Genomic DNA, 15,220 nt, shown 5'->3' on the forward strand with positions numbered 1-15,220 from the left:
CTCTGAAGAGCTTCCATGTATTCTCCAAGATGAGCATGATTTATGACACCCAATCAGGGGCGAGGCTAGGGTATTTTTAGTGGTGCCAAGGCACCACCGTGAGATAGCTCGGCACCCCCTGGCTCAGCACATTTTTAAAATATTATATTATGCAAAAACACTTTTTTTTTTTGCTCAAGAATGCATTATTTTAGTGACCATTTTATTTATTTTCTAGCATTTGTTTTTGTTTTAACTCTTTACTCCCAAAATAAATGTTGAGTTATCTTCAATATTTGTCTCGGGCTCTCTGTTATCCCTGTCGAGCCACAGTCTTTTGAAATGAAGAGGTCAAAATTGAATGTTGTAGGGGAAAACACTACTCAAAGCAAAACTAATACGGCTCCAAAATTTATAAATGTACTAGTTTGCTAGCCTGGGAATTCCCATGCTGCTTTGCGCTCGATTTCATTCTCACTGCAAAGTCAGCCTGGAAACCACCGCCCTTATTTTTGCCAGAGTTTGGGAACCAATCACAGAACGGGGGGGGGGGCAGCAAGACGATGACGACGTCTATGCGCTACACCGAAGCTTGTAGAGTGTTAATCCAACATGACAGCGGACACAACGTTACCGTTCAATGCAGCCTTAGAAAGTGTTTCGGAGTAGATTCACCCTGGGGTCATTTGAACCGTGACATCCAGCCAAGTAGCCCACCCGAAGTTTTTCCGATATTGGCTGAACATCAGCTGAGTTACTGAGTTATCCCGAATAGCTTAGTACAAGCGCTAACGGACCCTGGCAGTATCTCCAAAATTACCACACTAAAATCACATGTCATGACACCAAACTTCTACAGTAGTACAAATATGGTCTGTACTCACAAAACGATGCATTTGGAAGTTTGTACATAGTCCAGGAGTTTATTATTATCATCAACACAAGCCTGATAGCTTTTCTGCTGCTAAAGCTGCGTCGACGTCACTTCTGGGAGCTGGGAGCTTCAAAGTAAGATGAGGGTTGATCTACTACTGTAGACAACAAAGCAAGGCTGCTCAATTTCTCCATTATTAAAATAAATTCACAACTCTACAACATAAAAATTCATGTAGAATATAGCATATAGGCCTACTTTGTTGTCAATTTAAGTAGCTTAGAGCGCAAGTTTACTTTTATTTTCCATTTTTTTCTTCTTCCTTGTCGAATTTCTGTCGTCATCTGGTATAAGTGATACAATTGGCTATGAATCGCGCGCAAAACAGCATGGGAAGAACCTGACGTCATTTGATAGACATTCGTAGCGCCCAATAAACGGCTCTAGGCATTCGTAAACCACGCCTCAAATACGAGAAAATGCACACCTAGTTCCCAGACCACCATCTCATCGAGATTGTGGACGCGTCAGCCAGGCTACTAGTTCGCCTCAATTAGTGAGAAATAATGTGCCTCTGTGAGCACTGGGGGCTGGGCACCCCTAAAGACCAGATCCTAAAATCGCCCCTGACATACAACCTTCTAACAAAAAGAGTAGTCACCCTTCCAGTGTTAATTGTGTTCTAGTAGAGACTGATTGTATTCATTAAACATGTATGTTATCTGAGTTGTTTGAAATTGAGATAAAGACAATATATGTTAATGTTTTATGAAGTAAAATTCTATGTTAGGATTGTTTTTTTAAAGCCTCAAATATGTCCCGGGTCAATTTGACCCGAGGGACACCAGAGGGTCCCAAAAGTGAAGACCGTAAAAGGATAAAAGCATTATGGGATAGGATGAGCACTGGATATCATCCCCTTTACAGACTGTAGTGTGCTGGAACTCTTCTCTGTATCCACGCATCTGTGTGGACGCTAGCGCGTGGCCACCGGTATCAGTAGGCTACCATCCTCAGTCTGCTGATCATGTCTTCCAAAAAGATGGACAGCAAATTGCTGTGAGACGGCGTTTTGCTCCCACGCAGTGTTTAGGGGAACCAGTCCGGACACAGTTTCTCAGAATGATGTCTTCTTTCTACCACCCCGCAAAGGATTCAGACATGGCGCCCATCACGGAGCCGCTCTGCCTGGAGAGGGGTAACTACCACCTTAATCAATTTTACTGGAAAATCTGTGGCAAAATCTGTGCCCGTCACAGAGTGATGTCATTCACAGTCTGTTCTTTATTATTCACTTACTAGAGATGGCGAGCTAAATTGCTCTAAATATATTTATAATTTATATTTTGAACAACTCAAACATTGCGCGTCTACAGATGCATAGAATTACTCTCGGTCCTGTTTGGGTAAACGTATTCAGTATGGACAATTTATGGATTATACTTAAAATTACGAACTGAACAGCCATGTGTTTTGGACAGCATGCCATCATTTAATTGCATGAAATTTGGCTGGCTGTGATCGTCGTCCAGAGACAAACCAGGCCTTGGTGCGTACTCAGTGGTGGAGCGCAATAAAGGTGCGGTCAGGCGGGGGGGGGGGGGGATATTCCACCAATCCCATTTTAATAAATTCTATCTTGGTTTGTTTGAATGAGTAGTAATCTGCATTCACGCTTCGTATTACTCGCGTATGGTCTTCACAACGCTCAGATCCGTTCACGGTGGTCGCAGCATGTCCAAGAAGTCCCGATTCTATTCATATCGGTTTATTTGGTTTATACAGAGCCGGCTCGAGCCATTTTGGTGCCCGAGGCGAGATTATGGTTTGGTGCCCCCCGCACCCAAGCTGTGAACATCACCCCAAATATGAACGGACAAATATACGGAAGAGTATTAGGGCCAGGCATAAGAAAAAATAATAATATTTTGCCTCTCGAGAATAAAGTCAACTCCTCTGGTCCAACATCTAATTACTTTATTCTCGACATGTCGACTTTATTCTCGACAGGCAAAATGTAAATATTTTTCTTATGCCTGGCCCTAACGACCATATGACAGATTTAAAGGTTTAATTGTTGATCAAACACACACATAAATGACAATAAAACATAATTAAATTAGATAACATAAACAGCCTGAGTTCCTGTTCAGATTTTGTACAAATATTTAGAAAGTTGTGACTGCTCCCACAATATGAATAAAAATAAGTTGCTATGTTCAAACAATACAAAACAGTTCAAAAATAATATGAGAATGGAATACAGTGGAAACCGCTTATAGTGATCACGTTGGTCCAGAGCCAATTTGAACACTATAAGCGGTTGATTACTAAAACCGAATTTGTATTACAGGTATTTCACTTATTTTTTTATGCAGAATATCATCTAAATGTCATTTGTAGCGTTTTTCAATGAGAAAAATGAAATGAAACGGATAGCTTCAGCATTTACTGAATTTTATTATCATGCAAGTTTAATTACAGTACTGCGCAGTGCGCAGACATACTGTAGGCTAACTCAAATACAGTACGTTACTTATTCTCTGCTGTGCCGCAGGTGCTTTTTTTTTTTTTACAAGTCTGAAAATAAAGTTTGAAACAAATCCATTTCACCAGGGTGGCCTCAACTGCAGGTGCTTTTCCCGGGCGCCGTCGTTAGCATTCATGACTGTCTCTCGTTGCTTAATTAGACTACACAAGGTAGCCTGAGGAATGCCAAGCTTCGCCGCAGCATCTCATTGGCTCGTTTTTGGTAATTTGTGTTCTGGCAAATCTGGGAAAGTTTGCAACTCCAGTGCCAGTTCCTTTCCATCCAAGTCTGACTACTCACTACAGTTCAGGGTGTAACTCAGCGTTTTACACTGCTTTTTTTTTTCCAAATCTCCATAAACAGTTCTTTGCCAGAAGCAAATCCAGTCTCTGTAGCTGACAAGAGATGCTTCAGTTCTCCTTAGGCCAGCTTCAACATCCATCTCCATTGTTTCAGACTGGAATGATTTGTTGCCATTATTTGGTTGGTAAAGTGTTTCTGTGGTCCCCCTGAGTACAATATTTTGCTTTGCCAATCACTCAATGATGGCCACCAACTTAGTCAGGACTTCACGCAACCTCCTCTTTTCAGTGTCTATTAGTGCCATTTCCACTTTCTCCGTTGTTTGGCCCTTGATAATTAAAGTCTCCAGTTCCTTCCACGATGTCACGTACCTACAATGTTCTGGACCGTTCTTATGAGTTTTGAGTATATCCCTGCAATTTTTCCAGTCATGAACTCCATCACTGATTAATTAGAATGTTTTTTGGGAGAAGAACAGAAAAATAAGAATAAACAAACTATTATTTTTCTTGGAATACACCCCACAACTTCTCTTGATCTTCTCTCCATTCACCAATGGTCTGTAAAAGTGGTGGTTATGGCAACTTCTGCCATCCTCTCTTTTTGGGAAATTGAAGTCTGATTTTACCTGATAAGACCATCTGCTGACTAACTGAGTCCTCACTGTATCAGACAGGGATGGCCAGTCAGCAGGATCAATAGGGGCTACCGAGACAGACTCATGCACATCTGGATATGTTGCAGTTAATGAGGTGTCCTCAGGCTGTTGAATCGTAACAGTGAATGCTCTGCTGGTTCCTTCACCTGTAAGCAAATCAAACATAGTTAATCCCTCAGTATGTATAAACAATGATTTACAAATTACAAATTTACAAACGCAGGCAAAGTCACAGTCTTAGTTCTGCTGGACCTGAGTGCTGCCTTTGACACAGTTGACCGTGTAATCTTATTACAGAGGTTAGAAGACTGGGTGGGAATCTCAGGTAGTGCTTTAAACTGGTCCAAGTCCTATGTCGAAGACAGGAGGTACTTTGTTGAAATTGGTAACTGTGTCTCAGACCAAATGGCTATGACCTGTGGGGTTCCCCAGGGGTCAATCCTGGGACCCCTATTGCTCAATCTGTACATGCTTCCACTAGGCCAGCTAATACGCAGCTATAATGTGTCCTACCACAACTATGCAGATGACACTCAGATCTACGTGTCACTGACGGCAGGAGAACACGGGCCTGTAGATACATTGTGTCACTGCATCGAACAGATTAGTGTGTGGATGCAAAACAATTTCCTCCAGCTAAACTCGGACAAAACTGAAATCATTGTCTGTGGCCCACAGAAACAAAGAGAAAGTGTTATCAGTCACCTTGAGACTCTCTCTCTAAAACCTAATAACCAGGTAAGAAATCTCGGGGTAATATTGGACTCAGACCTGAACTTTAACAGCCACATTAAATCTGTAACATCAGCAGCTTTTTACCATCTAAAAAACATTGGCAGAATCAAAGGAATAGTGTCTAAACCAGACTTAGAGAGACTGATCCATGCGTTTGTCTCCAGCAGGTTAGACTACTGTAACGGCCTGCTCACTGGGCTCTCTAAACGGGCTGTAAGACAGCTGCAGTACATCCAGAACGCTGCTGCTCGAGTCCTGACTAGAACCAGGAAATACGACCATATTAGTCCAGTGCTCAGGTCTCTGCACTGGCTTCCTGTCGCTCAGAGAATAGACTTTAAAACAGCTCTGCTTGTGTACAAGTCTCTTCATGGTCAAGCGCCAAAGTACATCTCTGACATGTTAGAGCCACATGAACCAACTGGGGCTCTGAGAACCTCAGGGAGGGGTCTCCTGCTGGTGCCCAGAGTCAGGACTAAACAAGGTGAGGCTGCGTTTTAGTTTCATGCTCCTAAAATCCCACTTTGGAAGGCTCTTATTTCTAGAAATATGGACGAATTTATTAATCATCCAAAAACATGACAACCCTGGGCTCAGACCAGGATGCAGAGTTGTAGTCTTACACACTTCACTGCGGCTTCCCACCTGCTGCTACCCCCACCCCCATCAATAAACACAAAAGAAACAAATCCAGAAAACCTAAAAAAAAAATTTAAAACAAAAACTTCAACTGAACAAAAACATCAAACTATTAAATTTGGTTTCCTGAATATCATATATCTCCTTTCCAAGTCTCTGTTAGTGAATGAGTTGATTTGTGATCATCATATTGATATATTTTGTCTTACAGAAACCTGGCTGCAGCAGGAGGATCATGTTAGCATTAATGAAGCAACTCCCTGTGACTGTTTAAATGTTCACGTTCCTCAAACCACAGAGGAGGAGGAGTGGCAGCTATTTTCAGATCAGGGTTACTAATCAGTCCCAGACCCAAGATTAGTTTGAGCTCTTTTGAATCTCTGATTCTCAGTTTTTCCCACGCAAAGTTGAAATCCCAGAAACCTCTTGTGTTTGTTGTTGTGTATCGTCCACCTGGCCCTTATTCTGAGTTTCTGTCTGAATTCTCAGAGTTTTTATCCCAGTTAGTGCTGAGTACAGATAAAGCCATTGTAGTGGGTGACTTTAATATTCATGTAGATGTTGAAAATGACAGCCTGAATATGAACTTTAATTCTATATTGGACTCTATTGGATTTTCTCAGAGTGTTCACAGACCGACTCACTGCCTTAATCACACCCTTGATCTTGTGCTGACTTATGGCATTGAGAGTGAACAGTTAACAGTGTTCCCTCATAACTCTGTCTTATCTGACCATTTTCTGATAACCTTTGAGTTTACATTACTTGACTATACAGTTTCTGAGAAGAAATTTACATATAGAAGGTGTCTATCAGAGGATGCTGTAACCAGATTTAGAGACTTAATTCCATCATCCTTTTCTTCACTGCCATGTGCAGATATGACAGAGGACGACTACCTAAACTTTACTCCAGCAACACTTGACTCTCTTGTTGACAGCACTATAGTTTCAATGTGTACAGCACTGGACAATGTTGCCCCTCTGAAAAGGAAGGTAATCAGTCAGAAGAGGTTGGTTCCTTGGTATAATTCACAGCTGCGTGCTTTAAAGCAGACTGCAAGAAAGCTGGAGAGACAGTGGCGTTCCTCTAATTTAGAAGAGTCTCAGTTAGTCTGGAAAGATAGTTTAATAACGTATAAGAAAGCCCTTCGCAAAGCTAGAACTGCTTATTATTCATCATTGATAGAAGAGAATAAGAACAATCCCAGGTTTCTCTTCAGCACCGTAGCCAGGATGACTAAAGCCTCATTTCCACTATGCAGTCCGATACGGGTCGGGTCGCTTTGGGGTCAGCTTGCGTTCCCACCGAAGCGTACATAGCAAATAACAGCAAATAACAAATAACATCCATAATTTGGAACCACCTCCAAGCTTCTTCAGCTTAATGCGACACTGGCTCGCGGTCCGGTTGAAACCACTCTCTGCCATTTTTGCGGCAATCAGCTGGAAAACTTTTTGCTTTGGCACAGCGCCATCGAGCTCCCGCTGCACAGCCTCCTCACCAACAACGGAGAGCAGAGCCTGGAACCGGTCCTGTGTGCTCGGTACCCCAAGCAGAAGGGTTAAGAAAATGGTAACGGTACGGTACGGATCGGTACGCTTTCTTGGTAGTGGAAACACTGAAATAAGCGAACCGTCCCGACCCGACCCGTACCGGACTGTATAGTGGGAACACGCCATAAATGGTTGCATTTGTATAGAGTGGAGCCCCTTTGATGTTGTGGGGCCTTTAGAGACAGTTGACTGTTGTGCACTGTTGGTAATCTAGGCTTGTGTGTGTTTGCTGGGTTAGATGTATGCAGAGTGATCGAGCTGCTGGACAGGCTGCAGCGAACAGGTGAGCTGCCCCATCCCAAACTGCAGGCCCTGCAGAGAGTCCTACAGAGCAAATTCTGCGCTGCCATCAGGGAGGTATGCATAATATGTGTTTGTAGAAGTTTGCAGGAGAAAATACTTAATATTTGATTGACAAGCTATTCCTATTGTACTCTAAGGGTATACACATGATCACCCAGCATTTTCTTAACTCAGTCACTCCCCCATTTGTAGCTTCACATGGAAAAACAAACTGAAAAAACTTTTGACATAGTAGTATAAGCACTAGGTTAAGCTCAAGTAAAAAATAAATTTGAATATCTTGGCTGTTTGTGTTGATGTCCATTGAAAGTGGTATCTAGTGTCCAGTATAATACTCCTCTGCACTCATTCAGCATCTGTTATCTGTGTTGTTGTCTTCCAGGTATATGAACAACTGTATGACACTCTTGACATTGTTGGAGGCCATGAGGTGCGAGCACAAGCAACAGCCAAGGTATTAGAAATAAAATAATTCAATTCAATTAAGTTATAATTGCATTAAATAATAATCAAATCATACTGTACCTTAGTCTTTTGCTTGACGGCTCAATTATGTGTAGTTGCTGTAAATAGTCGGTTGCATAGTCATCTGCATAGACCCCCAAATGACAATATCCATGTCATATAGACAGACCATTCTCTCTCCGACAAAACCGGAAATTGTGTCTGTATAAGACTGTGTCTTTGTGGCGTTAGTCTACCTGACCACTTTTTTACACTATGCCACATTCACCTGTTTATACACACACACACACACACACACACACACTCATACAGCACCTCTTACACAGTGCTTTTTCTGCATTACACTGTGTAGCGTTTTCTACACGTGAAATGAATTAAAATACCACTGAAGCTCAGTTCTATCTGAATTGATATCCGACACTTAAGAATTGACGTAACGCTCTGATCCTTTATAAGAACATTTATTTAAACGGTACTTCAAAATTATATGCAAACAGTTGATAAAAGGACAGTAACAGGGATCATTTGGAGGCTTTACAATGAAAGACGGGTTAAGAGAGAGATAGGGCTAAAATGGGGACGCCTGATGGAATGGGAAGTCTGGCCTCTCGCTACCCTGAGTTCAGTATTAGTTCATTAATATTGACAGCATAGCCATTCCAACAATGCTTAATTTCACGTGCAAGGGGAAGAACGGAAAGTTTGATATTGCATTGGAGGCTAGTTCATCGGAGTCAAGTTCATCGAGCAACAAATGACTGATGGAGAATAAAAGGCAAAAAATCTGTTTTTATATTTTATATCTTTCCAGAAAAATGCATCAGGGGTGCCTCTTCTCACTGCTCTTATTCACAATTTCGCTGGAACTCCTGGTAGTGGCCATAAGAGCAAACCCTGTCATTAAAGGAGTAGATGGCGTTGAGAGTGAGCATAAGCTATGCTCTATGAGTCTGGTTCTGCCAGACTCAGGAAGGGTGCTACAATTAGTATCCTCAAAGGAAGAAAATATCACAAAGTTTCGGATGCTTTCTCTCCTAAATGTATAGGGGAAGATTGTCTTTAGTGTAGTTGCACAGATATTAGCTAGTTATTTAGAAAAGAATAGCTTAATAGATACATAGGCATAGGCATTATGGCAGGGTGTACGATTTTCCCCATTAGCATTTACAATGGCGATGGAGATAATTATTAGAGCTTCCAAGTGGGTTGTAGGTGGAGAGAGACGTCAGGATGGCATGCGCCTTACACCAATTAGGGCATACATGGATGATATGACGTTGGTGACTACAACAGTACCATGTATGAAGAGAATACTTGAGAGACTTAATAAAAATCTAAAGTGGGCTGGGATGAAAATCAAACCTACTAAGTCCAGAAGTATCTCAAAAAGTAGAGGGAAATTAAGTGATAGAAAGTTTGCAATAGATGAATAAAACATCCCAATAATTAGGGAAAAGGCAGTAAAGAGTTTAGGCAGGTGGTACCAGGCAGACAATAATGATGGAGAGCAGGCAGTGCAGTTTCGGAAAGATGTTGCTGAGGGACTGGATAGAATAGATAAATCAGAGCTTCCAGGAAAGTTGAAACTGTGGTGTCTGCAGTTTGGATTGTTTCCTAGGTTGATGTGGCCACTGTCTGTGTATGAGATTCCATTATCTGTTGTAGAAAAAATAGAAAGATTAGTTAGTTTTTATATTAGGAAGTGGCTAGGTGTTCCTAGATGCTTAAGTACTGTGGCATTATATGGAAAAGGCATACTCCAGCTCCCAGTATCTAGTTTAATAGAGGAGTTTAAATGTACTAAAGCTAGGACTTTACTCCTGTTAACTGGGAGTAGAGATGTGGTAGTTAGTAAGGTGGTTCCAAACCCAACCAAGGGGAGGAAATGGAATCCAAGAATGGCAGCTCAGGAGGCAGAAGCAACTCTTAGACATACAGAGATTGTGGGTAATGTGCAAATAGGCCAGGGAGGCTTGGGGCTTGGCCCAGGCAAACCAGTTTGGAGTAGAGCAGGTCCCAAGGAGAAGAGAAAGCTAGTTGTTCAGCAGGTTCGTAGACAGGAGGAAATGTTAAGGGGTGCAAAGGCAGTGGCTCAGGCTAAGCAGGGACGGTGGATGAATTGGGAAGGTGTAGAGAAGAAAAAGCTTAGTTGGAAAGAGCTGTGGAGTATGGAGGAAAGGAGTATTAGATTTTTGATAGGGGCAACATATGATGTATTGCCAACTCCCCAGAACCTAAAACTCTGGGTAAATGGAGACCCGTTATGCTCGTTATGTTCAGGTACTGCAACTCTAAGGCATATTTTGTCAGGTTGTGAGGTTAGTCTGTCACAAGGCCGGTATACATGGCGACATGACCAAGTATTAAGAAGCTTAGCTGCAGGTATTGAAGATAAACTAAAGCAGGTAAACTTAAGAGGGTCTAAGGTGAAGAGAGTTGCAATTCAGTTTGTTCAAGAGGGGGAGAAAGTTAATAAGACAATAAGGAGGAAAGGCAGCTTGGAGGATGCTTGTGATTGGGAGATGCAGGTAGATTTAGGAAATAAGCTTGTTGTTCCCCAGGAAATAGCCTCTACAAATCTAAGGCCTGATATCGTCTTGTGGTCTAGGAGTAGAATGAGAGTCTATTTCATAGAGCTGACTGTTCCTTGGGAGGAATTAAAAGCAGAAGAAAGGAAAAAGCTTAGGTATGTGGAGTTGGGGGCAGAAGCAGAGCAGCGAGGATGGAAAGTTAGGATATGTCCAGTGGAAGTAGGAAGTAGAGGATTTGTTGCAAAGAACTAGGGTTTGAATCCCATTACTACTTATCTTTACCTATTCTATTTCTACCCCCTACCCGAACCAGGGTTTGCATCCCCACCCCGCTGTGAATGGTGTGCAGTTGGTGAGAGGCTGGGGTAGGTTGTGGTTGTGATTGTTGTGGTGTGGGGAGCAGTGATGGCTGGCATTAGGGGAGTGACTCTGGGACGCCAGTGATCACTGTCTAGCTTCCTGGAGGTGTCGTGGGCCCAACTAGACGAAACACTGATGAAAGGAGGTTCCCACCGGATGACCTCAATGACATGTTGGTCAGCACTGCTCACTGGTCTATATCAAATCAAATCAAATCAAATCAAATCAAATCAAATCAAATCAAATCAAATCAAATTTATTTATATAGCACATTTCATGTACAAACAATTCAAAGTGCTTTACATAAAATAAAAGCATTGCAGCATCGAGTGGAAGAAGCATTAAAACTACATACAAGAATATAAAGAGAAACAAATAAAATCATTTAAATGAATTTAAAAACAAGCAACAGTCAAGATAAGTTAAAAGATACCGTGCAGATTTCATGCATAGACACATGAGAAAAGAAATGTTTTTAACCTGGATTTAAAAATGTCTACATTTGGTGAAAGTTTAATCTCCACTGGCAGTTTGTTCCACTTGTTTGCAGCATAACAGCTAAATGCTGCTTCTCCATGTTTAGTCTGGACTCTGGACTGGACCAGCTGACCTGAGTCCTTGGATCTAAGAGCTCTGCTGGGTTTATATTCTCTGAACATATCACAGATGTATTTTGGGCCTAAACCGTTCTGGGATTTGTAAACCATCAGCAGGCTTTTAAAATCTATTCTGTGACTGACTGGAAGCCAGTGTAAAGATTTTAAATCTGCTGTGATGTGTTCAGATCTCTTAGTCCGGGTTAAAACTCAAGCAGCAGCGTTCTGGATTAGCTGCAGATGTTTAATGCTCTTTTTGGGAAGTCCAGTTAAAAGAGCATTACAGTAATGGAGTCTACTGGAGATGAATGCATGGATGAGTTTCTCCTGGTCTTTTTGGGAGAGGAAACCTTTAATTCTGTTGATGTTTCTGAGATGGTAAAAAGCTGCCTTGGTGACAGCTTTGATGTGGCTGCTGAAAGTCAGATCTGAGTCTATCAACACTCAGAGGTTACGAACTTGGTCAGTGATTGTAAGGGCCCGAGTCTCAAGATATTTACCAACGCTGACCCTCTTCTCTTTGCTCCCAAACAGAATGATCTCAGTTTTGTCTTCATTTAATTGTAGAAAATTCTCTCTCATCCAGGTGTTTACTTCCTCCAGACACTGACACAGTACGTCTGCTGGGCTGCAGTCGTCCGGTGACAGAGACACATAAAGTTGTGTATCGTCTGCATAACTGTGATAATTGATGTTAAAGTTCTGCAATATCTGACCCAAAGGGAGCATATACAAGTTAAACAGAAGAGGTCCAAGAATTGACCCCTGGGGGACTCCACAAGTCATGGCCACTTGCTCAGATTCATAGCTGCCAATTGTAACAAAATAACTCCGGCCTTCTAAGTAGGACCTGAACCAGTTAAGGACCGCTCCAGAAAGTCCAACCCAGTTTTCCAGCCTGTGCAACAGGATTCTGTGATCTACAGTATCAAACGCAGCGCTGAGGTCCAACATATATATGGAGTATATGGAATTATTAACTGAGTCTGGTCCATTTTTTTCTTGTGTTTACCTTAAAAGTTTATATTTTATAAACACAACGAAGTTGGTCAAAGAAGACATTGAAAATTGTTTTCCTTGTACTTGACTCCATTTTATGTTAAAACAAATCAACAGATTACAGATTTAAAGTTCTGTTGGATTTTATAAAAACTTCCCAACTCTTCAGGAAATGGGGGTTGTTGTTACACTGACAGAAATGTGGGCCTTTGTTCATAATTTGACCTAGCTGAGCGTTGTTACCGGAGATCATTGTCACCTTTATCATGATGATTAAAAGTGTTTGCTAATCACTGAGTTTCTTATCAGGCCACTGTGGCTGCCTTTGCAGCCAGTGAGGGTCATGCCCACCCAAGGGTCGTGGAGCTGCCCAAGACAGAAGAGGGACTGGGCTTTAACATTATGGGGGGAAAAGAACAGAACTCCCCTATCTACATCTCCAGAGTTATCCCTGGAGGGGTGGCTGATCGCCAAGGAGGCCTGAAGAGAGGAGACCAGCTGCTGTCTGTTAATGGAGTGGTAAGAAGCTTAAGCCCACTGTGAAGTTCAAGCCTACAAAAGGCTACACAAACTCAGACAAGTTTATTTAATTTAATTTTCTTTAATATATTCATAGAAAATAACTAACAATTCAAAATGTGTAAACATTCAAATTGAACCTTCTATTTTATAATAATTTGGTGGCTGGTTGGAATAGTACCCTGGGAGAACTTATAACATGCAGGACTTGTGTTTATGTAGAGTGTGGAGGGGGAGCAACATGAGAAGGCTGTGGAGCTACTGAAAGCTGCCCAGGGTTCTGTCAAACTGGTGGTCCGTTACACCCCAAAGGTCCTGGAGGAAATGGAGGCTCGCTTCGAGAAAATGAGGAGTGCCCGGAGACGACAGCAGCACACCAGTTACTCGTGAGACTGCTTGTTAGTCTGCAACTAGTCACTACTGTTATTTTGATATGTATTTGAAGTGTGTGCCAGTGTGCCCCATATCCAAATATATATAGATATATAGTCAAATTTAGATATACCAATCGTGGTTATATTCTTGTTTAATATTGAGCATAGAAAAAAAACATGCGTCCTGGCAACCATGCAGTATGCCACTCAGATAGACCCTAAATATAGCTTAATAGGTACAGTAACAGATAGAGCCAGCCAAAGGCATAAAAAGTTAGAAGTGGAAAGCTCCCTGCCATTTATAAAAAACCTTTCCTAGCGGTACCTCAGTACTCTTCTGAAGTAATGCTGCTAGATTGATTGACAGCCTGAGATAGCCGGAAGGGGGGCTCCCCTATCTTCTCTTCTTAAAAATGTGGCCAAACTATGTAAGTTCAGACCTAGCAGAGATGTTATACCATTCTGTTTTGGCAAATTAAGTCACATTTCCACTCACAGATCAAGTTAATCCCATGTACTAATAGGATCTTAACCTTGTAGCACCCAAGCATATGAAGAATCATTGAAAAAAATAATTTTGGCTCTTCTTGCATCTTTGGTGGGAATAAACCAATATTTTTGGAATTTTTGGAATTGGGGTATTTTTGATCATTTTAGGCAATGTTGCATATTTGCAACTGTGGGCTTTCCTGATTAATTTTGTTCTCAAAACCAAGTCATTCTCTGCAGATCGTTTGGCAAAAAAGGTATAGTGAAAGTTCACCAGTAACTGCTGCTACCACAATAAAATGTATATAATAGACCTTTATTGAACATTCTTAATACAAAGTGCGGAACGCAACCATCATAAACTTTCCATTCAACAACAAATCAAACAGATTTCACAGATCTTTGTTGTGAAAAAGTGAAGCACATATAAAATGCAAAAAATGTAATGTAAATAAAAATATAAATAAAAATATAATGTAAATAAATAATGTAAATAAATAAAAAGCTTGTTGCATATCTGCAACTGTGGGTGCCACAAGGTTAATATTGAGCCTCTGTGGATAGTCTCCTACAGTTTTACTGAATGAATGGCGCCATAGTTCTTTTTACTTTCTCTCCCCTCAGGTCTCTAGAGTCCAGGGACTGACTAAATACCTCTACACACGACATTGCCCAGCCTCCTGACACTTCTGTCATAGTGAGAGGTGAGAATATTGACGGAAGCACAAAAAAGAGGTAAAGAAAAAAACGAAAGTGGCCTGCCAACAGTTGTGACAGCTGTAACCCGAAGCCTTTGTTTCAATTTAGAGTTGCTATCCCTTTTCTCTTTTCATGTTCCTCAGAAGAATGCTGACTATGCTTTTTTTGTCAAACCATGCTTGTATTATCACATCCCCATAGTGTAATCATTGTGTGTGCTCTGACACATAATACTAAAAGGTTATTTTTAGTATGTGGCTTTACAATAATCCAGCATCAGTATCCTTTCAGTGTTTACTTTTATTGTTTTAGTTTATAGCACACTGCACTCATCAGCAGTGTTCAGTCTGCAGTAGAGCACATGAGCATGGAAAACGCCTACAGAGTTCACCACAATTTTTCCATGAGAGGCCTGTGTTAGATAGCTAACTGTTAGCACTACAGAGAGCTAGATTTACATAAGTAGTTAGCAAGTGTCACACAAATGTTTGAGATATTTGTATTTGTTTATTTGTGTGTTTGTATGTTTGAATTATTGTCAATGAAATAAATATTAACTGTAAACCTGCTGAGTTGCATTCTACAGTTATTGAGTGACACAGCTGAAGTTA

The 15,220-nt window shown here is 41.3% G+C and overlaps 1 protein-coding gene across 2 annotated transcripts; it reads left to right on the forward strand.

The window, feature by feature from the left end:
* Window positions 1-1,757: 1,757 nt before the first annotated feature.
* On the forward strand, window positions 1,758-15,173 carry lin7b (lin-7 homolog B (C. elegans)). 2 transcript variants are annotated; one of them, XM_075453420.1, is made up of 6 exons: window positions 1,758-2,051; window positions 7,513-7,631; window positions 7,960-8,031; window positions 12,838-13,047; window positions 13,270-13,445; window positions 14,535-15,173. In XM_075453420.1, the coding sequence occupies exons 1-5, from the start codon at window positions 1,976-1,978 to the stop codon at window positions 13,435-13,437; spliced, it is 645 nt and encodes a 214-aa protein (XP_075309535.1). In that variant the 5' UTR covers window positions 1,758-1,975; the 3' UTR covers window positions 13,438-13,445; window positions 14,535-15,173. The 2 variants fall into 2 exon arrangements, with proteins under 2 accessions (XP_075309535.1, XP_075309534.1); XM_075453419.1 differs by having other exon boundaries at window positions 1,760-2,051; window positions 13,270-13,433.
* Window positions 15,174-15,220: the final 47 nt, after the last annotated feature.

This window comes from Odontesthes bonariensis, chromosome 21 (genome assembly GCF_027942865.1).
Source record: "Odontesthes bonariensis isolate fOdoBon6 chromosome 21, fOdoBon6.hap1, whole genome shotgun sequence".
NCBI classification, from domain to species: Eukaryota; Metazoa; Chordata; class Actinopteri; order Atheriniformes; family Atherinopsidae; genus Odontesthes; species Odontesthes bonariensis.

Excerpts from the sequence above, each read along its gene's own strand:
- lin7b (XM_075453419.1), top strand. The coding sequence starts at position 1,976 with ATGATGTCTTCTTTCTACCACCCCGCAAAGGATTCAGACATGGCGCCC. Across the intron at positions 13,048-13,269 it reads TGCTGTCTGTTAATGGAGTG|AGTGTGGAGGGGGAGCAACA; the intron begins GTAAGAAGCTTA and ends GTGTTTATGTAG. Across the intron at positions 13,434-14,534 it reads CAGCAGCACACCAGTTACTC|GTCTCTAGAGTCCAGGGACT; the intron begins GTGAGACTGCTT and ends CTCTCCCCTCAG.